The sequence below is a fragment of the Pan paniscus genome, chromosome 20 (genome assembly GCF_029289425.2).
Source record: "Pan paniscus chromosome 20, NHGRI_mPanPan1-v2.0_pri, whole genome shotgun sequence".
NCBI classification, from domain to species: Eukaryota; Metazoa; Chordata; class Mammalia; order Primates; family Hominidae; genus Pan; species Pan paniscus.
The window spans coordinates 15045190-15067661 of record NC_073269.2 but is presented as its reverse complement, the minus strand read 5'-3'; the positions used below and the strand labels follow the sequence as shown (position 1 = coordinate 15067661).

The following is a 22472-nucleotide window of genomic DNA, read 5'->3' as shown; positions in this document are numbered from 1 at the left end:
TAATTTTTTGTAGAGTTGGGGGTCTTAATATGTTGCCCAGGCTGGTCTTGAACTCTTGGACTCAAGTGATCCATCTACCTCTGCTTCAGCCTCCCAATGTGCTGGTTCAGGCATGAGCCACCATGCCCAGCCTAAAAGTCTTAATTCACCGTTTGTTTCATTGTTGCTAAGGGCTGTGTGACTCACTTTTTTTTTTTTTTTTTAATTTTTTGAGACCTAAAAGTCTTAATGCATCATTTGTCTCATTGTTAGTAAGGGCTGTGTGATTTGCCCTTTTTTTTTTTTTTTTTTTTGAGATGGAGTTTTACTCTTGTCGTCCAGGCTGGAATGTGGTGGTGTGATCTTGGCTCACTGTAATCTCCACCTCCCAGGTTCAAGCAATTCTCCTGCCTCAGCCTCCCAAGTAGCTGGGATTACAGGCACACCCTACCATGCCTGGCTAATCTTTGTATTTTTAGTAGAGATGGGGTTTCACCACGTTGGCCAGGCTGGTCTGGAATTCCTGACCTTAAGTGATCTGCCTGCCTCGGCCTTCTGAAATACTGGGATTACAGGCATGAGCCACTGTGCCCAGCCCTGATTTGCCTTTTTAATGCCATTTTTTAGGTGTGTCAGCAGCCTGAGTGTGGGAAATGTAAAGCCTGCAAGGACATGGTTAAATTTGGTGGCAGTGGACGGAGCAAGCAGGCTTGCCAAGAGCGGAGGTAGGTCAGGCCGAGTCTTCCTCCTGTGGCAGAGGACTTGCCAGCTGGTGGCAGAGGACTTGCCAGCTGGTGGCAGATGCACTGTGGAGAAGGGCCCGCATGTGTGGGACAGCACCAGGATTCCTTCGTTAGGCATTGTCTCAGGGCCTGTCCCTGTTATGAAGAAAACAGCCCCGGTTGGTCTTACTTAGAAAAGGGGCCTTAGGTATAACCAGTGACATTGCAGGTGTCCCAATATGGCCATGAAGGAGGCAGATGACGATGAGGAAGTCGATGATAACATCCCAGAGATGCCGTCACCCAAAAAAATGCACCAGGGGAAGAAGAAAAAACAGAACAAGAATCGCATCTCTTGGGTCGGAGAAGCCGTCAAGGTAACCCTTGGAGCCCCTCGGTCAGCTCACTGCCATGTTCCCAATAAGCAGGTTGCCCTCTAGTATCTCGCCAACCTGACCTCTCAGGCAGCCTGAGCCCCGGCACTAAGAAACCTGTCTGTTTGCCCCTGAGAAGAGCGGGACTGGCCAAGAGACCATGTTCCATGGCTCAGTACCGGCAAGGCATTTTTGTGTGGCCACAAGGCTCAGTTCTCCTAATGTCCCAAAATGGGCATTTGACACAGTTCTAGGGGCGTCAGGCAGGTGAGCCCTCATAGCTTGTTTTTCTGTTTTGTTTTGTTTAAGATGGAGTCTTGCTCTATCACCCAGGCTGGAGTGCAGTGGCACGATCTCAGCTTGCTGCAACCTCTGCCTCCCAGGTTCAAGCGATTCTCCTGCCCCAGCCTCCTGAGTAGCTGAGATTACAGGCGTGCACCACCATGCCAGGCTAACTTTTTTTGTATTTTTAGTAGAGACGGGGTTTCATCATGTTGCCCAGGCCATTCTCGAACTCCTGGTCTCAAGTGATCCACCCACCTCAGCCTCCCAAAGTGCTGGGATTACAGGCAGGAGCCACTGCGCCTGGCCCCTCATAGCTTGTTTCCAAGAGAGCCGTCACAGCCCCCTCTGGTGTGGGGTGGGTCTTTTTGGGGCACCAACAGATGGCCTCCCATCCGTTCTGTGGTCATTGGCTTCACTGAAGGTCAGTTCCTTTACCACAGTGTGTGAGAGAGGAGTGAGTATCCTCTGTGTTGCTTCTCTGATGTCCATAAATTAAAGATGCAATCAGTTCACTTAATTATGAGGCTTGCCACCTGCTGGCTGCCTGGGCCGTGGCTGAGCCTCTGCAGGAGGACAGACATGGGTACTGCTGCATGGCATGAGTGCCTCTGCAGGGTAGGGGGCTGGGAGGAGGCTGGGGCCATGAGGCCTTGCAGAGGTGACACCTGGGCTGAGATGGAGAAGGTCAGGTAGGACCTAGCCACACGACCTGGGGGAGAGCTGCACTGAGGTGGCAGTCAGCTTACTTTATTGGAGAAAAGGAAGGAGGCCCCTGCAGCTGGAGTGGCTTGAGCCAGGGGATGATGGGCAGGACAGGGGTCAGGGTTCAGGCTGTGGCCTTACAGACCATGGTGAGGTATTGTGGGCTGTGCTGTTAAAATCGAATCCTGGGACCCGAGTGGCAGAGCAGAAGTGGGAGGGACGTGGATGCCCTTGGCCACAGCATCTGGCCAAGGAAGGTGGATGTTCTCTTCTTTTTTCTTATTATTGAAGCCCTTGTAGAACAGGATGTTCTCTTTAGCAGCAACTCTTCATTGACTTCTTAATGAAATTGAGTCATGTCTTACTTTAAGTAACAGAGGACCATGCAAGTCAAGGCCAGCAAAGACCCTCAGAATGATCCTCCATGAACTTATGCTCTCATTTTCAGACTGATGGGAAGAAGAGTTACTATAAGAAGGTGTGCATTGATGCGGAAACCCTGGAAGTGGGGGACTGTGTCTCTGTTATTCCAGATGATTCCTCAAAACCGCTGTATCTAGCAAGGTTTGCATCTTTCTTTTTGCTTGACTTCTGCATGCACTTTCTCCTCAAGTAGGAGATGCCTGTTTTGCCAAAATAGCACCAGCAGCTTTTTGCCCTAGATGAAAACTGAAAAGGACGAGTGCCCCTGCATAGACTTGGTCACATATCTGCTGGCCAAGTCAGAACTTTCTCCCCATGCCTGTCTTCTGATTCCAGGGTCACGGCGCTGTGGGAGGACAGCAGCAACGGGCAGATGTTTCACGCCCACTGGTTCTGCGCTGGGACAGACACAGTCCTCGGGGCCACGTCGGACCCTCTGGAGCTGTTCTTGGTGGATGAATGTGAGGACATGCAGCTTTCATATATCCACAGCAAAGTGAAAGTCATCTACAAAGCCCCCTCCGAAAACTGGGCCATGGAGGTGAGTGCCTGGTGTCCCTCGTGAGCCCCTGCCTTACCGTGGAGGGTCACTGCTGACGTGCGTTCTGTTTTGTTTTGATTTGTATTTTTTTTAATTTGTTTTTATTTGTTTTTTTTTTTTTTTTGAGACTGAGTTTCGCTCTTGTTGCCCAGGCTGGAGTGCAATGGCATGATCTCAGCTCACTGCAACCTCTAACTCCTGGGTTCAAGTGATTCTCCTGCCTCAGCCTCCCGAGTAGTTGGGATTACAGGCACCCACCATCACGTCCAGCTAATTTTTTGTATTTTTAGTAGAGACGGGGTTTCACCATGTTGGCCAGGCTGGTCTCGAACTCCTGACCTTAGGTGATCCACCCGCCTCGGCCTCCCATAGTGCTGGGAATACAGGCATGAGCCACTGCGCCTGGCCTGACACGCATTCTTATCTCCCAAGGGAGGCATGGATCCCGAGTCCCTGCTGGAGGGGGACGACGGGAAGACCTACTTCTACCAGCTGTGGTACGATCAAGACTACGCAAGATTTGAGTCCCCTCCAAAAACCCAGCCAACAGAGGACAACAAGTTCAAGTGAGCACTGGGGCTGGACTCGGGGTCAGCAGGCACTTTCAGCCCACATCGCTCCCTTTTCCCGTGTGCTTCCGTCTGGTTGGCTTCCGCCAACGGCCCCCCAGTTTGTGTCTCTTGCTCGTCAAAGGCCAGCCTGACTATGAATGATGCTCAAGTGTGTAGATGGCCTGGAGTTGCTTTAAGTGTGTGGATGACCTGGCGTTGTCTTTGTAAGAGGGTTCCCTACCCAGGAACAGGGTTTGTCTTCCCATTTCAAGACTTCCCGTGTGTTCTTCAGTGTGTGCCCAGCTCTTGCATGTTTTTGGCTGTTTCTTAGATATTTTCTCCTGTAAATGAGACCTTTTATTTGATTCTTTTCTTTCCTTTTTTTTTTTATTTTTTTTTGAGACGGAGTCTCGCTCTGTTGCCCAGGCTGGAGTGCAGTGGTGCGATCTTGGCTTACTGCAAACTCCGCCTCCCGGGTTCATGCCATTCTCCTGCCTCAGCCTCCTGAGTAGCTGGGACTACAGGCGCCCGCCACCACACCCGGCTAGTTTTTTGTATTTTTAGTAGAGACGAGGTTTCACTGTGTTAGCCAGGATGGTCTCGATCTCCTGACCTTGTGATCTGCCTGCCTTGGCCTCCCAAAGTGCGGGGATTACAGGCATGAGTCACCACACCTGTCCTCGATTCTTTTGTAACTGGGTGACTGCTTTGAGGGAAGCTTTTATTTTTTATTTTATTTTATTATTATTATTTTTTTAATTTTTTTTTTTTTTTTTTTTTTTGAGACAGAGTTTCGCTTTTGTTGCCCAGGCTGGAGTGCAGTGGCTCAATCTTGGCCCACCACAACCTCTACCTCCTGGGTTCAAGCGATTCTTCTGCCTCAGCCTCCTGAGTAGCTGGGATTACAAGCATGGGCCACCATGCCCGGCTACTTTTTTTGTATTTTTAGTAGAGACGGGGTTTCTCCATGTTGGTCAGGCTGGTCTCGAACTCCCGACCTCAGGTGATCTACCTGCTTTGGCTTCCCAAAGTGCTGGGATTACAGGTGTGAGCCACCGTGCCCGGCGAGCTTTTATTTTTTAATGTCCAATGCCCCATGCCTTCTTTTTAACCTCCGTACCTCACTTGTTTCAACTAAAAGCAGCAGCCAGCACCCCCAGAGGAGCAGGTGGCAACCAGGGAAACCCAGGAGGCCAAGAGGGCTCCCCGGGGGCATCTGTGCTTCTCCCATAAGTCTCGTGCTAGCTTTGGCTTGATCTCTATTTTCATTTTATTTTTTACTTTTTTGAGATGGAGTTTCACTCTTGTCACCCAGGCTGGAGTGCAGTGGCACGATCTCGGCTCACTGCAACTTCTACCTCCTGGGTTCAAGCGATTCTCCTGCCTCAGCTTCCCAAGTAGCTGGGACTACGGGCGCCTGCCACCATGCTCAGCTAATTTTTGTATTTTTAGTAGAGACAGGGTTTCACCGTGTTGGCCAGGCTGGTCTGGAACTCCTGACCTTGGGTCATCTGCTCCCTTCAGGCTCCTAAAGTGCTGGGATTACAGGCATGAGCTACTGCACCCAACCTCATTTATTTATTTATTTATTTATCACCCAACCTCTTTTATTTATTTATTTATTTATTTATCTGAGACAGGGTCTCACTCTGTCACCCAGGCTGGAATGCAGTGGTGTGGTCACAGCTCACTGTAGCCTCGACCTGCTGGGCTCAAGTGATCTTCCTGCCTCAGCCTCCTGAGTAGCTGGGACTGCAGGCATGCACCACCCTGCCTGGTTAATGTTTTAAAAATTTTTTGTAGAGACGGGGTCTCACTGTGTTGGCCAGGCTAGTCTCAAACTTCTGGGCTCAAGCGACCCTCCTGCCTTGGCCTCCCAAAGGGCTGGGATTACAGACATGAGCCACCATGCTGGGCCTTGATCTCTATTTTTAAGGCCATCTTCAGGTCTCCTTTAAGGGCTTACTAGTCAAGAATAATGTTGAATTTCCTCAAATACCTGTTGAGCCTTTATAGAGAGAACAGTAGGAGTCTCTGCTGGATGGAGTTCCTCACTGAGCCACTCGGGACTGTTGCTCGTGGTGTGTTCTTAACCATATTCTAGACCCTGTTCATTGATATCTTAGGGTTTTTGTGTCAATGACTCAAAAGTTGCCTGATTTTCTTGCTATGTTCTCTCTGGGCTTTGGTCTCAAATAAGTGCCTTCAAAATGTCAACACAAAGCACAAGAAAGCCACCTCTTCCTTCTAGCATCTGCAAATGTTTTTTCCTCTTGGTTGCCAGAGTCGTCTCTGGATTAAGCTGGCAGTAGCTGCTGCGGCCACTGCCGGCCACCTCAGGGCCTTATGTTTCTGTCCCTTTGTTTCCTTCAGATTCTGTGTGAGCTGTGCCCGTCTGGCTGAGATGAGGCAAAAAGAAATCCCCAGGGTCCTGGAGCAGCTCGAGGACCTGGATAGCCGGGTCCTCTACTACTCAGCCACCAAGAACGGCATCCTGTACCGAGTTGGTGATGGCGTGTACCTGCCCCCTGAGGCCTTCACGTTCAAGTAAGTGCCCCCTCGGAGCAGCCGGGGCCAGGGTGCTCCAGGCCGAGCCAGGCTGGCTTTGTGGTGTCCCCCTCCTTACAGACATTGCCAGTCCCTCCGCACCAGCTGTTGTCCTAGCCGTCACGTTGGCATAGGTGGCAAACAGACAACATAAATCGTGTAGACTGACCATGATGCTATTGCAGAGCAAAGCTGAGCGTAAAAGTCAACTCGCTGGTTTGGCTGGGTGTGGTTTCTCACACCTGTAATCCCAGCGCTTTGGGAGGCCGAGGCAGTGGGGAATCATCTGAGGTCAGGAGTCTGAGACCAGCCTGGCCAACACGGTGAAACCTCGTCTCTACTAAAAATACAAAAATTAGCTGGGTGTGGTGGTGCGCGCCTGTAGTCCCAGCTACTTGAGAGGCAGAGACAGGAGAATCACTTGAACCTGGGAGACAGAGGTTGCAGTGAGCCAAGATCATGCCACTGCACTCCAGCCTGGGCAACAGAGTGTGACTCCGTCTCAAAAAAGAAAAAAAAAGAACTTACTGGCTAAAGCGCGAGGGACAGCTGGGGGCCCACCCCCAAGTTCTGCCTCTGCCCAAGGACACCTCCTCTCCGTCCCCTGCTGTGAAGTGGGAGAGTGGAATCTTGCCTGCTGGGGCTCGAAGGGTTGAGTGAGTTGAAAGTGCTCCATACAGTACCTGGCTTAAAGTAAAGGTTTAATGGACATGAGTTACTTCTTGGTTAGAGGGAATCACATCAGATGACTTCTCTGTGTCAGAGGATCGAGGCTCTTCCAGGAAAAACCTAAAGCCACAGATCGTTTCCACACTGATCCATTCTGTGTTTTTTCTAAGAATCAGCGTGTGGTTGGAATTACAGCCAACGTTTTCCAGATGCCTTCCCGGCTCACAATTCCATTTCCTTAGAGCCCCAGCTCCCTTGCCTTAGTTCAGTTACTGTGAATTATGAGAACTGGAGAAGCAGGGTCCCTCCAGCCTTGGCACAGTTGGGGCGCGTTACCCCCTCTGGTTGCCCTTGGTGGGAAGGGGACACCTCCCCGTAGTGTTTTCTGCCAGTTGCTCCTGGCAAAGTGGGAGAGTCAGCACAGAGACGCCTTTGGGGCCCGTCAGACTCCTGGGGGGCCTAGTGGGGAGAACGTGACAGCCGCCTTCCCTAACGGCAGGCCTTCTTCAAAGAACAGCTTTTCCACACTAGTCAGACCACACTCCCATTGTCCCAGGCCCTGTGTCGCCTTACACTGGCCTCCAGTGTCGCTTCTAGATCAGAGCCTTAGTCAGGGTAGCATAGGTTGTATCATAGCAACAACCCCAAATCACAGTGACTTAAAACCACAGAAGCTGGACTGGGTGCGGTGGCTCATGCCTGTCAGGAGTTCAAGACCAAGACTAGCCTGGCCGACATACCTGTCTCTACTAAAAATAAATTAGCCAGGGTTAGCTGGGTGTGGTGGTGGGCACCTGTAATCCCAGCTACTTGGGAGGCCGAGGCACGAGAATTGCTTGAACCTGGGAGGAGGAGTTGCAGTGAGCCGAGATCGTGCCACTGCACTCTAACCTGGGTGACAGAGTGAAACTCTCTCAACAAAAACCACGGTAGCCGCTGTCTCGCTCATACGAGTTGCCCATCACAGGTCAGCAGAGGACTCCGCCTGTTGTGTCCCTTGGATATCTGGGCCGCTGGAGTCAGAAGTTGCCAGTGTTTGAGCCCAAGGGAAAGCACACAGGACATTCCCCAGGCAGTGACATCCTCTTTGGTCACTTCTGCCCACGTCACATGCCAGGAAACACAAGATGCCAAGTGGTCGGGAGGCAGGAGCCTGGGGTATTTGAGCAGTGTCAGCCACCACCGTAGCCAGTAATGCTCAGAGGGTGAATGCGTGCTTCAAACTGTGAGACTAAATCTCCGGCTAAATCTTTTTTTTTTTTTTTTCTGTGAGATGGAGTCTTGCTCTGTCACACAGGCTGGAGTGCAGTGGCACAATCTCAGCTCACTGCAACCTCTGCCTCCTGGGTTCAAGCAATTCTCCTGCCTCAGCCTCCCAAGTAGCTGGAATTATAGGCATGTACCACCACACCCGGCTAATTTTTGTATTTTTAGTAGAGACGGGGTTTCACCATGTTGGCCAGGGTGGTCTCGAACTTCTGACCTTGTGGTCCACCTGCCTTGGTCTCCCAAAGTGCTGGGATTACAGGCGTGAGCCACAATGCCCAGCCTAAATCATTTCTTAGGGTACACACCTACCTTAATTCATCAGGTGCTTGACTTTAAATGGTTATTTTCACTGGTCAGTCATGCCTGACTGACCACTGCAAGGTGGAAGGTTCATTGATGTCAAGTGGGTGCTTCTCTGCAGCATCAAGCTGTCCAGTCCCGTGAAACGCCCACGGAAGGAGCCCGTGGACGAGGACCTGTACCCAGAGCACTACCGGAAATACTCCGACTACATCAAAGGCAGCAACCTGGATGCCCCTGAGCCCTACCGAATTGGCCGGATCAAAGAGATCTTCTGTCCCAAGAAGAGCAACGGCAGGCCCAATGAGACTGACATCAAAATCCGGGTCAACAAGTTCTACAGGTCAGCAGAGGCCTCTGTTCTTCCATGAGGCCACAGACTCTTCTAGAAGGCTCTGCCTGAAACAAGGTTGTGGCATAGCACCCACAGTTGTTCTAAGAGTTAGGTTGAAGTAGCTGTTTTTCCAAGTGTTTCTGATTATCGGGGGGCACTGATAATGACTAGAATTCTAGTTCCCAGCCCTCACTTTTAGGTCCTTATTTTAATGTTGCAGAGCCCTTTTTCCAAAAGAAATCCTTAAGCTGGCTGGGCACTGTAGTTCACGCCTCTAATCCTAGCACTTTGGGAGGCTGAGGCAGGAAGATCACTTGAGTCCAGGAGTTCAAGACCAGCTTGAGGAAACGTAGTGAGACCCCGGCCCTACCAAAAAAAAAAAAAAAAAGACTAGCTGGGCGTGGTGGCACACGCCTGTAATCCCAGCTACTTGGGAGGCTGAGGCTGAAGGGATCACTCAAACCCAGGAATTTGAGGCCGTAGTGAGCCATGATCCCACCACTGCACTCCGGCCTGGGTGACAGCCAGACCCTGTGTCAAAAGAAAAAACGGGTAGAGTGCCTGGGCACCCCCAGAGAACCTCCCAAGCTCCATCTATGACTGTCCAGGTTCTGTCCCGCTGTCCCCACCTCTTCCCAGGTCCTCCTTTCTGTCTCTGGGATTTTTTCTCTTTCCTAAGCTTTTGGCCTATTACGTTTTCTTTTTCTAAGACCCGAGTAACTTGCGGTGATTAGGCATTAACCTGAAACTAGCCTGTACAGGAAGCTATACACTTGCCTCACCTGTTAGCTAACATAGATCAAAGATTTCCTGAAGCCTTTGTAATAACAGGAAATAAAACAAGGGCTCTGAGTGGTACAGGTGAGAGAAACACACTTGAGAGGCTGCTACCGGCAGGCAGACACAGCAGGGCAGGGCCAGGCGTGCAGAGCAAGCAGCCAAGCTGACCTAATGGTTGGGGGGTCTCTACCCGGTGGTTTCCTAATTGGGGGCGAATCTACCTTGCAGTTCCCTCATTTGGGGAGGGGATATCTTTACCTGCGGTTCCCTAAGTAGGGGGGTCTTTACCCTATGACTCCCTAACTGGGGGGGTCTTTACCCTGCAGTTCCATAACTGAGGGGTCTTTACCCTGCGGTTCCCAACTGGGTCGGGGGTCATTACCTGGCGGTTCCCTAATTGTGGGGGAATCTACCTTGTAGTTCCCTAATGTGAGGAGGGGATATCTTTACCCTGTGATTCCCTTACTGGGAGGGGTCTTTACCCTGCGATTCCCTAACTTGGGGGATCTTTACCCTGCGGTTCCCTAACTTGGGGGGGGGTCTTTACCCTGCGGTTCCCTAACTAGGGGGGGTCTTTACCCAGCAGTTCCCTAAATGGGGGGAGTCTACCTTGCAGTTCCCCAGTGTGGGGAGGAGATATCTTTACCCTGCAGTTCCCTAACTGAGGGGGTCTTTACCCTGCGGTTCTCGAACTAGGGGGTCTTTACCCTGCAGTTCCCTAACTGGCAGGGATTCCTTACCCTGTGGTTCCCTAACTGGGGGGGGGTCTTTACCTGGTGTCTCCCTAACTGGGGGTGTCTTTACCTGGTGGTTCCCTAACTGGGGGGGGTCTTTACCCAGCAGTTCCCTGAGCACCCCAGGAACATGGTACTGTTTAATTCAGCATAAGCTCACCACAAAGGAGAGCTCCTAACGAGGCCTCTCCCGCTCGCAGGCCTGAGAACACCCACAAGTCCACTCCAGCGAGCTACCACGCAGACATCAACCTGCTCTACTGGAGCGACGAGGAGGCCGTGGTGGACTTCAAGGCTGTGCAGGGCCGCTGCACCGTGGAGTATGGGGAGGACCTGCCCGAGTGCGTCCAGGTGTACTCCATGGGCGGCCCCAACCGCTTCTACTTCCTCGAGGTGGTGCCCCTGCTTGCTAGAGGGAAGGCTTCGGGGTCAAAGTTGGCCAGAAGGAGTCTGATGTCGGGTTATACACAAGGCGGCTTGGCTGCAGGGTTTCAGCTTTTGTAAGAAGTGGGTGGTTGGCTGACGTGAAGCTGTTCTGCAGGAGCTTTACGGGGGTCTGAGCAGGGTTCTCCAGAGCACAAGTTGTATGAGATTCAAGTGGTCCTGGAGTTTAACACTCCTGGTTTTTAAAAAGTACGTCATTAGAGAACCTAACGTTTTAGTGTCTTGGTGCAACTGAACGTTGAGGACCATGAGGCAGCTTCCACCAGCCTGACTGGTGTCTTAGTATGAGTTGGAGAAGGTGCCCCTGCTCCTGGGTCCCTTGGGCCAGGCGCCTACGTCCAGGCCCAGCCCACATGCCTGTGCAGGTGGCCCTGGTTATGGAGAGGGCCCACGAGTCAGCTGATGAAGCTCATGACTTGTAAATTGTTGGGGCTTGGCCTTTCCGTGTTGTTATCTTAAAACGATACATCCACGTTCTCCCAGGCTTGGATGAGGATAGCCCAATTGGACAGCAGATTCTGCATAGCACTTTTTCCTGTTCTAGAAAGGTACTCTCAAGTGCTTGTAATAGGCATTTCAGTGTCAGCCAGATCAAATGTTAGCATTAATAAAATGTATTGTTTTAAGTTTCTATTGTAGCAAAGTCAAACTACTCTTATTGGTGGCTAATTGGTCATGGCCCCACTGAGGGAGAAATTAAGTGACTATCAAATTGCCTTCTTACTAGTCTGCGTTAGAGAGGGGACAGTGCGTTTCTCTCCCAAACGATTGCAGTTCTCTCCTTTTCAGGCCTATAATGCAAAGAGCAAAAGCTTTGAAGATCCTCCCAACCATGCCCGTAGCCCTGGAAACAAAGGGAAGGGCAAGGGAAAAGGTACGTCATTGTATGAGTTTCTTTTCAAGTTATTCTTCTGTAACTTGGAGGCTGCCTGTGAATCCCTCAGTGTAAAACCACCTCTGGTGTTACTGACTCTGGGACAGCGAGGCCGCCTGAGTTAACAAGGCCCTTGAGAGCAAGGTGGACTTGGACTCTGAGGATCGGGTTTAGCCTCTGGCCTCTCTCCCCCAGGGAAGGGCAAGCCCAAGTCCCAAGCCTGTGAGCCGAGCGAGCCAGAGATAGAGATCAAGCTGCCCAAGCTGCGGACCCTGGACGTGTTTTCTGGCTGCGGGGGGTTGTCGGAGGGATTCCACCAAGCAGGTGAGCGCCCGTAGGCTCCATCTCTGAATACCTGGTGAGCCCAGACCGGGCAGGTGCTACCTGAAACGACTTCCAACCCCGGTCACCTTCCTGACTCAAGAATCTCCTTCCAAGGCCAGGCATGGTGGCGCACGCCTGTAATCCCAGCACTTTGGGAGGCCGAGGTGGGTGGATCACGAGGTCAGGAGTTTGAGACCATCCTGGCCAACATGGTGAAACCCCGTCTCTAATAAGAATACAAAAATTAGCTGGGTGTGGTGGTGTGTGCCTGTAGTCCCAGCTACTCAGGAGGCTGAGGTGGGAGAATCGCTTGAACCTGGGAGGCAGAGCTTGCAGTGAGCCAAGATCACACCACTGCACTCCAGCCTGGGTGACAGAGCGAGACTCCATCTCAAAAAAAAAAAAAAAATCTTCTGGAGAGTTGAAAGCATGGCTTCGTGCTTGATCTGCCAGGCATCTCTGACACGTTGTGGGCCATCGAGATGTGGGACCCCGCGGCCCAGGCGTTCCGGCTGAACAACCCCGGCTCCACAGTGTTCACAGAGGACTGCAACATCCTGCTGAAGCTGGTCATGGCTGGGGAGACCACCAACTCCCGCGGCCAGCGGCTGCCCCAGAAGGGAGACGTGGAGATGCTGTGCGGCGGGCCGCCCTGCCAGGGCTTCAGCGGCATGAACCGCTTCAATTCGCGCACCTACTCCAAGTTCAAAAACTCTCTGGTGGTTTCCTTCCTCAGGTAAACGGATAGAAGCCCCCCAGTGTTGCCAGACGGCCCGGGGCTGTGCCGCATGTCAGCAGTGGTCATTTTCGCCCTGCACTGAGGCCTCTGCCCCCCGGAAGCTCACAGCTCAGCTCTCACCAGGGAGAGACTTTGATAACATTCGTGAGGGGCTTCCGGCACAGTGGGTCATTTCTTCCCTCTGTCTGTGGAGGTGACTCCTGCAGTCTCTCCTGCCCCCTACAGCTACTGCGACTACTACCGGCCCCGGTTCTTCCTCCTGGAGAATGTCAGGAACTTTGTCTCCTTCAAGCGCTCCATGGTCCTGAAGCTCACCCTCCGCTGCCTGGTCCGCATGGGCTATCAGTGCACCTTCGGCGTGCTGCAGGTGGGCCCCGGGGCTGGGGCGGGCAGACAGATGTGGCCAGCACGTGACCCGGCCAGCAGCCAGCCATCCCTTACTGAAGGCAGGGTTCAATGGCACAGGCCTGCCATCCAGGCAGCAGAGGCTGGCATGGTGCTCTGTCCCACTGGCGGAGTCAGGGGAGATGCGTGCTCAGCCGGCCCCCAGCAAGTCCACCGCTAGTGTCTCTTGAGCTGTGTTCTCGAACATACCTGGGAGGGCTGGCTACAATGGGCTTCTCGCCATGCAGCTCCTGGCTCCTTTCCCTCGATGGGGAAGGGTGAGCAGCCCACCATGGAGCACTGTGGAATGGCTGAGTCTGCACAGAGGGGGAGGGGAAGTGAGGTGCGCAGAGCCATGTGTAGGCGGCAGCTGTTCGATTGGTTTAAAAGACAGTTTTGCTCTGGGTAACTGCGCACACAAACCCCCACAGATGGCCGAGGGTTGCACTCCACGTGGCTGTGTCTGCAGGGACAGGGATGGACATAGTCTGTGGGGCCCAGGCCTTATCTGAAAAGCATCCCCCATCCTCTCTGTATCAGCTCAGCAATTGAGGGCATAATTAAAAATGAAACAGCTATCCAGATGCTAGCACAGGATGTCTGCCTAAGCGGGCAAGCACTTGGCTACCCGGTCCCCTAGCTCAGCCTCAGGGCGACTCAGGCTCACCAGACAAGACTTGTTGCAGCCACGTTCTCTGTCCTTGTGACCACAGCCATCAGGGAAGCGACAGGGCTCCTGGTCTCCAGTGTTCTCCCCGAGTGCTAAGACCTTGGGGCCCTTGCAGTGCTTTCAGAGCTGGCCGGACTTCCCCGCAGGGTTCGCTCCCACCTTCCCCAGTGGCTGCCCCCTGGGCTCAGCTGCTTTTGTTCTTTATCTGCTCCAAACTCCTCTGACCAGGAGCACGCCTGCTGAGGTAACTGGGGATTTCCGCAAGTGCGCTCCGCATTGGCCAGCCACTCCCGACACAGGCTGCTGACCCTGGGCCTGGGTCTGGACAGTCCAGTTGGGAGTGTCCCACTGATGGTGGGGTTGTCTGTCCTTCTCCCCCACAGGCCGGTCAGTACGGCGTGGCCCAGACACGGAGGCGGGCCATCATCCTGGCCGCGGCCCCTGGAGAGAAGCTTCCTCTGTTCCCGGAGCCACTGCACGTGTTTGCTCCCCGGGCCTGCCAGCTGAGTGTGGTGGTGGATGACAAGAAGTTTGTGAGCAACATAACCAGGTAGGTGGCCCCCGTCGCTCCTCCACACACTGCCGAGCAGGCCTCAGTAGCTCATGGGGCCCGTGAGTGCTCCCTGGTGAGGCTTGGGGAGGAGAGGATGGTACAGCATCTGCCCTGCCACACAGTGCTCTGCCACATGGCACTCTGCCACCTGTGGTCTCCAGTTCTGACCCTGCATCATCTGCTTCCCTAGTAGATAGCATGTGCAGAGCGGCCGGCCGCATGCTTGGCTGTGGTCATCCACAAAGCCCACGCCATAGCCCCATCCCCCCTTCCAGATGGCATCCAGGCACACTGCCACCCATGTGACCTCGGGCAGTGCTGTGATCTCGGGAGAAGGCCATCTGAGCAGGCAGGGGGTGGCACCTGTGACGAGGGGACAGCTGCTGCGTGCATCTCCAGAGATGTTGACCTCCTCCTCTGTTGCAGGTTGAGCTCGGGTCCTTTCCGGACCATCACGGTGCGAGACACGATGTCCGACCTGCCGGAGGTGCGGAATGGAGCCTCGGCACTGGAGATCTCCTACAACGGGGAGCCTCAGTCCTGGTTCCAGAGGCAGCTCCGGGGCGCACAGTACCAGCCCATCCTCAGGGACCACATCTGTAAGGTAATGGCACCCCGACAGAGCGGCTCCTCCTCGAGGCCCAGCCCAGCAGCCTCGTGGGAACAGTCAGCCTGCCCAAGACTCGGGAGACATGGAATCTGATCCCAGGCTCCTCCTCCCGAGTCCTCAGCCTTTGTGTGACCCCTGGCCTCTCTTGCATGGTCATGGGAAGTGTCAGAGCTCCCGCAGTCCTGGACTTGGTCTGGAATGGTGTCAAGCCACTGCCCACCCACCACTGCCTTCCCCCTTGCTGCCTCTCCCTGCATGTTTTCCCAAGATGCCAAGACCAGCCCTTTCACCATCCCCTGGCACCACTCCCCTTCCCCCACCCTAAAGGCTCCGCTTAGATTCCCACGCTCTCCTACACCTGCGCTGCCTCCGGTCCCTGCCGTGGCCTCGAGCCAAGTGCGATATCCCTGACTGTCTCTTTCCCGATGGGCGTGAGCCCCAGGGGGCTTCCTGGTCACCATGGTGTTCCCAGCACCCAGCCCACCATGGATGCTCGGATGCTGCTCACATGAGGTGACAGCTGGGCCCCCCACACTCTTTCAGGACATGAGTGCATTGGTGGCCGCCCGCATGCGGCACATCCCCTTGGCCCCAGGGTCAGACTGGCGCGATCTGCCCAACATTGAGGTGCGGCTCTCGGACGGCACCATGGCCAGGAAGCTGCGGTATACCCACCATGACAGGAAGAACGGCCGCAGCAGCTCTGGGGCCCTCCGTGGGGTCTGCTCCTGCGTGGAAGGTGGGGCCTGTAGGTTGTGGTTCCCGGTGGGCTGAGGGGAAGGAAGGCAGAGCCCTGGGCCTTTGGCCTGTGAACCTGGAGGCCAGGGCAGGGCACAGACACACCAAGCCTGGGTGTCCCAGAGAAGGTAGCTGCTGACCATGTTGAGTAGTAAAAGCAGGCTGGGTTCATGACCCACACCTATAATCCCAACACTTTGGGAAACCAAGGCGGGAGGATCACTTGAGCCTGGGAGGTTGAGGAGGCTACAGTGAGCTGTGATTGTGCCATTGCACTCCAGCCTGGGAGACAGAGTGAGACCCTGTCTCTAAAAAGAAAAAAAAAAAAACAGTAAATAAATAATAAAAGCAGGTCAGGCACGATGGCTCACCTCTGTAATCCCAGCACTTTGGGAGGCCAAGGCAGGCAGATCACTTGAGATCAGGAGCTCGAGATCAGCCTGCCCAACATGGTGAAACCCCATCTCTATTAAAACTACAAAAATTAGCCAGGCGTGGTGTCGCACGCCTATAATCCCAGCTATTTGGGAGGCTGAGGCAGGAGAATCGCTTGAACCCCATAGGCAGAGGTTGCAGTGAGCCAAGATCATGCCATTGCACTCCAGCCTGGGCAACAGAGCGAGACATATAGTACTAATAATAAAAACAGTGCCCAGAGAACGAGGATTGTTGGCTGCTCCACCCCAGGGGGCCCCTTGCACAGAAGGTGCCATCTCTGCCTCCCAAAGCTCTAAGAGCCACTGTCCCAAGCCTATACCCCATCCCACAACTGCAGCCTCATCACTGTCCTGTCTTCCAGCCGGCAAAGCCTGCGACCCCGCAGCCAGGCAGTTCAACACCCTCATCCCCTGGTGCCTGCCCCACACCGGGAACCGGCACAACCACTGGGCTGGCCTCTATGGAAGGCTCGAGTGGGACGGCTTCTTCAGCACAACCGTCACCAACCCCGAGCCCATGGGCAAGCAGGTAGGTGGGGAGGGGGCATCCGAGGGCCTGGGTCAGGCCCTGTACTTGGCGGCCTAACTAAGTGGAAGTGTGGGTTTAGCCAAGTGGGGGACAGCACCCCAGGACCCCAGGCACCTGGCCTCTGCCTCCTGCCCCTCCATGTCCACGGGACAAGCTCATAGGCCAAGGCCATGGCCGGATGCTGCCACAGTGCCATTTCCCTCCCTGTCCCCGACGGTGACCCGGCCTGGGTGCTACTGCCCTCGCCCACCGCGCCTCTTTCCCCCAGGGCCGCGTGCTCCACCCAGAGCAGCACCGTGTGGTAAGCGTGCGGGAGTGTGCCCGCTCCCAGGGCTTCCCTGACACCTACCGGCTCTTCGGCAACATCCTGGACAAGCACCGGCAGGTCAGTGGGGTGGCGCCCGCTGGGTCTGGACAGGAAGGAGGCTTCTGTGCCTGTCACCAGGTGGGGCTGGGGCCAGCGCAGTCACTTCCGGGAGGACGCCTGCTGGCTGCCGGCTAGCCCCAGCACTCTCAGTGGGAAGACGGCCCACAGGAGGGACAGTGCTGAGACATCCGAGTCAGGCTGCGTCCCTATGCTGGTTCCTTACTGTTTGTTTTTGAGGCAGAGATTGAGCCAGAAGGACAGTCCGTCGCGCTAAAGGAGCAGGCTAAAACCCATGGTGGCGACAGCTCACTCGCTGTAGGTTCAAATGAACTAGCACCTTAATTCCTACCTGCTTCTCAGGTGTCGGGTTGGCTTAACGAGTTAGTCTATGAGTTAGTCTTAGTTAAGTGTATTTTCATCAACATAGGGCACGCGCATTGCTTAAAAACCAGTGTCCACGGTTCTTGTGAAAACCACATTTCACCCCTCCCCCCGAATCTGGTTCTCGGGAAGCAGCCACTCTCTCTTTTTTTTTTGAGATGGAGCTTTGTTCTTTCGCCCAGGCTGGAGTGAAGTGGCGTGATCTCAGCTCACCGCAACTTCCACCCCCCTGGTTTTAAGTGATTCTCCTGCCTCAGCCTCTTGAGTAGCTGGGATTACAGTCATGTGCTACCACACCCGGCTAATTTTTGTATTTTTAGTAGAGATGGGGTTTCACCATGTTGGCCAGGCTGGTCCCGAACTCTTGACCTCAGGTGATCCGCCTGCCTCGGCCTCCCAAAGTGCTGGGATTACAGGCATGAGCCACTGCGCCGGCCAGGGAAGCAGCCATTCTTAACTGGGAGCTAAACGTGTCTAGGTGGCCCATTTGTCTTTTTTTTTTTTTTTTTTTTTTCTGAGACAGGGTCTCACTCTGTCCCCTAGGCTGGAGTGCAGTGACATGATCTCTGCCCACTGCAACCTCCACCTCCAGGGTTCAAGTGATTCTCCTGCCTCAGCCTCCTGAGTAGCTGGGATTACAGGCATGTGCCACAATGCCCAGCTAATTAGTTTTTGTACTTTTAGTAGAGACGGGGTTTCACCATGTTGGCGAGGCTGCTCTCGAACTCCTGGCCTCAACTAATCCACCCGCCTTGGCCTCCCAAAGTGCTGGGATTACAGGCATGAGCCACTGCTCCCAGCCCCACGTGTCTTTGTCTCAAGTCTTTCTGAAGCTCTTCAAAGGCCCAGTGACTTGTGGCTGTGGGGCGGGATGATGGGCCAGTTGGAGGGTCCAGGGATCTTGTGTTGGAAGGGTTTTGGGCCCATGTGAGCAGGACCAGAACCCTTCCCCAAGGGGTGCAATGCCCAGGTTGTCCTCCATCTGAGCAGGGGCTGGCAGTACACCTGCCCCCGGGCCTTGGGCCTGGGTGTCCACATCAGGCATTGCCCTTCTCCCCTCCCGCAGGTGGGCAACGCCGTGCCACCGCCCCTGGCCAAAGCCATTGGCTTGGAGATCAAGCTTTGTATGTTGGCCAAAGCCCGAGAGAGTGCCTCAGGTATGGTGGGGTGGGCCAGGCTTCCTCTGGGGCCTGACTGCCCTCTGGGGGTACATGTGGGGGCAGTTGCTGGCCACCGCTTTGGGCTCTGGGACTCAGGCGGGTCACCTACCCACGTTCGTGGCCCCATCTTTCTCAAGGGGCTGCTGTGAGGATTGAGTGAGTTGCACGTGTCGAGTGCTTAGAGCAGGCGTGCTGCACACAGCAGGCCTTTGGTCAGGTTGGCTGCTGGGCTGGCCCTGGGGCCGTTTCCCTCACTCCTGCTCGGTGAATTTGGCTCAGCAGGCACCTGCCTCAGCTGCTCACTTGAGCCTCTGGGTCTAGAAACCTCTGGGGACCGTTTGAGGAGTGTTCAGTCTCCGTGAACGTTCCCTTAGCACTCTGCCACTTATTGGGTCGGCTGTTAACATCAGTACGTTAACGTTTCCTGACGGTCCATGTCTGTTACTCACCTGTCAAGTGGCGTGACACCGGGCGTGTTCCCCAGAGTGACTTTTCCTTTTATTTCCCTTCAGCTAAAATAAAGGAGGAGGAAGCTGCTAAGGACTAGTTCTGCCCTCCCGTCACCCCTGTTTCTGGCACCAGGAATCCCCAACATGCACTGATGTTGTGTTTTTAACATGTCAATCTGTCCGTTCACATGTGTGGTACATGGTGTTTGTGGCCTTGGCTGACATGAAGCTGTTGTGTGAGGTTCGCTTATCAACTAATGATTTAGTGATCAAATTGTGCAGTACTTTGTGCATTCTGGATTTTAAAAGTTTTTTATTATGCATTATATCAAATCTACCACTGTATGAGTGGAAATTAAGACTTTATGTAGTTTTTATATGTTGTAATATTTCTTCAAATAAATCTCTCCTATAAACCACCCTGGGTGGGTATTCGTGATTTGCACGGGACTTCTGGCTGAGGTCAGACAGGAGTAAGCTCTTCCATGCTGAAGGCGACCCACATGGAGTTTGAAGCTAGCATGTTTGAAGCTAGACACTCCATGTGTCTGTCTGTTTGTTCAGAACTGAGTCATGTGAGTTGATCCCCATGACATGCAAATGGAACTTGCTAGTGTAGCTTCCAGGAAAGCCTTTTAAAGGAAGTCTTGGCTGGCCTTCCCCATGGCTGGTAGGCCTTCTTTGGTCTGAAGTGGGTTGTGATGCCTGGCAGTGGAGCAGCCATCCTGTGACCATGAGGCAGAGCTCTGTGCTGCAACTGGTGGAATAAGGAGAGAGGAGTCACCACTGAGCTGCCCTTGGAGCCCCGGCCACCCTATCCCCAAGCAAAACCTCTTCTTTAGTTGGGTTTTTTTTCTTTCCAAAGATTTTTTTTTTTTTTGAGACAGTCTTGCTCTGTTGCTCAGGCTGTAGTGCAGTGGGGCAGTCTCCGTTCAACACAGCCTCTGCCTCCTGGGTTCAAGAAATTCTCCTGCCTCAGCCTCCCGAGTAGCTGGGATTGTAGGCGCCCATCACCACGCCCAGCTAATTTTTGTATTTTTAGTAGAGACGATGTTTCACCATGTTGGCCAGGCTGGTCTTGAAATCCTGACATGATCCGCCCACCTGGACCTCCCAAAGTGCTGGGTTACAGGTGTGATCCACTGCACCCAGCCTCCCATTAGCTTTTTTTTTTTTTTTTTGAGACAGTTTCGTTCTTGTTGCCCAGGCTGGAGTGCGGTGGCACGATCTCTGCTCACTGCAACCTCCGCCTCCCAGGTTCAAGTGATTCTCCTGCCTCAGCCTCCCAAGTAGCTGGGATTACAGGCATGCGCCATCACACCCAACTAATTTTGTATTTTTAGTAGAGACGGGGTTTCTCCATGTTGGTCAGGGTGGTCTCAAACTCCCGACCTCAGGCGATCTGCCTGCCTCGGCCTCCCAAAGTGCTGGGATTATAGGTGTGAGCCACCATGCCTGGCCAGCATTTTTTAATAGTGACATAACACTTCTGTGTGTCCTGTGGCCACTGGATGTACCCTTTCTCTGTGATGGCCACATGACTGTCTTTGCTGGGAGCTCCCTGGGCATTTGGGATGACTGCCCCTGCTCAGTCATCCTGGCTCATCATGTCTGTGCCATACAGAGACCTCCCATTTTTAGGAAGTCAATTTATATTTGTCACTCTTAGTTTTTTGTAGCCTGTTTATTTTTGAGACGGATTCTCACTCTGTCGCCCAGGCTGGAGTGCAGTGGTGTGATCTCTGCTCACCACAACCTCCGCCTCCCGGGTTTAAGCAATTCTCCTGCCTCAGCCTCCCAAGTAGCAGGGATTGAGTAGCTGGGATTACAGGCGCCTGCCACTACATCTGGTTAATTTTTGTTAATTTAGTAGAGACAGGGTTTTGCCGTGTTGGCCAGGATGATCTTGAACTCCTGACCTCAAGTGATCCTCCCGCCTTGGCCTCCCAAAGTGCTGGCATTACAAGCATGAGTCACCGTGCCCGGCCTTTGTAGCCTATTTAGAAACGCCTTCCCTCCCCCCACCAAGAGATCTTAAACATGTATCTTCTTCCACATTTCTGACATTCCCATTTTAACACATGAATCACTTTTGTAAGGACTAAAAATGGGGATCTCAGCTTATTTTTTGAATAAGACTGATAGCAAATGCACACAGCAAAGTACAACAGCTCAGCTTGACATATGGTAAAGTTCCCCCATCCGAGATTTTTTTTAAAATATACTTTCTGCTGCTATTTTAAGCTAAAAAATTCATTTTAAAGTATATAATGAGTATAATGAGTTTTCTTTTTCTGGATTCCAAGGCACCTTGATCAAGACAACTGAATCTTTGTACTAATGCATAGTGTGACCTTGTGAGAAAACAATCACCCATGTACCTATTATCTTTTCTTTTTTTATTTTCTATTTTTTTGAGACAGGGTCTCAGTCTGTCACCCAGGCTGGAGTGCAGTGGCCTGATCTCGGCTCATGGCAACCTCCACCTCCTGGGTTCAAGTGATCCCCTGCCTCCGTGTAACTGGGACTACAGGAGTGTACCATCATATGTAGCTAATTCTTGTTTTGTTTTTTGAGATGGAGTTTCACTCTTGTTGCCCAGGCTGGAGTGCAATGGCGCAATCTCGGCTCACTGCAGCCTCTACCTCCCGGGTTCAAGGGATCCTCCTGCCCCAGCCTCCCAAGTAGCTGGGATTACAGGTGTGTGCCTGGCGAATTTTTGTATTTTTGGTAGAGACGGGCTTTCACCATGTTGCCCAGGCTGTTCTCGAGCTCCTGACCCCAAGTGATCAGCCCACCTCAGCCTCCCAAAGTGTTGGGATTACAGGCATGAGCCACCACACCAGGCCTAATTTTTACTTACGTAGAGATGCAGTCTCACTATATTGCCTAGGCTGGTCTCAAACTCCTGGCCTCAAGCGATCCTCCCGCTTGGCTTCCTAAAGTGCTAGATTACAGGTATCTGCCACCATACCCAGCCGATAGTGTCAATTTTTTTTTTTTTTTTTTTTATGAGATGGAGTTGTGGTCTTGTTGCCCAGGCTGGAGTGCAATGGCATGATCTTGGCTCACTGCAACCTCCGCCTCCTGGGTTCAAGCGATTCTCCTGCCTCAGCCTCCCGAGTAGCTGAGATTACAGGCGCCTACCACCACGCCCAGCTAATTTTAGTAGAGATGGGGTTTCACCATGTTGGCCAGGCTGGTCTCAAACTCCTGACAACAGGTGATCCACCCACCTTGGCCTCCAAAAATGCTGGGATTACAGGCGTGAGCCACCGCGCCCGGTGATAGTGTCTATTAAGACTGCCTTTACAAAACTTAGTGGGACATGGTGGCACGTGCCTGTAGTCCCAGCTACTCAGGAGCATGAAGTGGGAGAATCGCTTGAGCCCAGGAGGTGGAGGTTGCAGTAGCAATCTCGGCTCACTGCAACCGAGATTGTGCCACTGCACTCCAGCCTGGGTAACACAGCGAGACCTTGTCGAAAATAAACTGCTTTGGGCCGGGCACGGTGGCTCACGCCTGTAATTCCAACACTTTGGGAGGCCCAGGTAGGTGGGTTACCTGAGATCAGGAGTTTAAGACCACCCTGGCCAACAGGGT

The 22472-nt window shown here is 53.3% G+C and overlaps 1 protein-coding gene across 10 annotated transcripts in view; it reads left to right on the top strand.

The window, feature by feature from the left end:
• Positions 1-19288, top strand: part of DNMT1 (DNA methyltransferase 1) — a 64450-nt gene extending 45162 nt beyond the window's left edge. For 4 of the 10 annotated variants that reach the window (XM_063599863.1, XM_063599862.1, XM_063599861.1 and 1 more), the window contains 18 exons: positions 607-704; positions 931-1078; positions 2511-2626; positions 2822-3026; positions 3459-3592; positions 5951-6124; positions 8484-8705; positions 10411-10603; positions 11444-11528; positions 11724-11852; positions 12306-12588; positions 12817-12958; positions 14029-14195; positions 14625-14802; positions 15352-15556; positions 16346-16512; positions 16781-16897; positions 18327-19288. In XM_063599863.1, the coding sequence (XP_063455933.1) occupies positions 607-704; positions 931-1078; positions 2511-2626; positions 2822-3026; positions 3459-3592; positions 5951-6124; positions 8484-8705; positions 10411-10603; positions 11444-11528; positions 11724-11852; positions 12306-12588; positions 12817-12958; positions 14029-14195; positions 14625-14802; positions 15352-15556; positions 16346-16512; positions 16781-16897; positions 18327-18569 (3006 nt within the window). In that variant the 3' untranslated portion in view covers positions 18570-19288. The remainder of the gene's footprint in view (positions 1-606; positions 705-930; positions 1079-2510; positions 2627-2821; positions 3027-3458; positions 3593-5950; positions 6125-8483; positions 8706-10410; positions 10604-11443; positions 11529-11723; positions 11853-12305; positions 12589-12816; positions 12959-14028; positions 14196-14624; positions 14803-15351; positions 15557-16345; positions 16513-16780; positions 16898-18326) is intronic. The other 6 variants (XM_034944116.3, XM_034944113.3, XM_055103441.2 and 3 more) reach the window with 2 other exon arrangements.
• The last annotated feature ends 3184 nt before the right edge of the window (positions 19289-22472 follow it).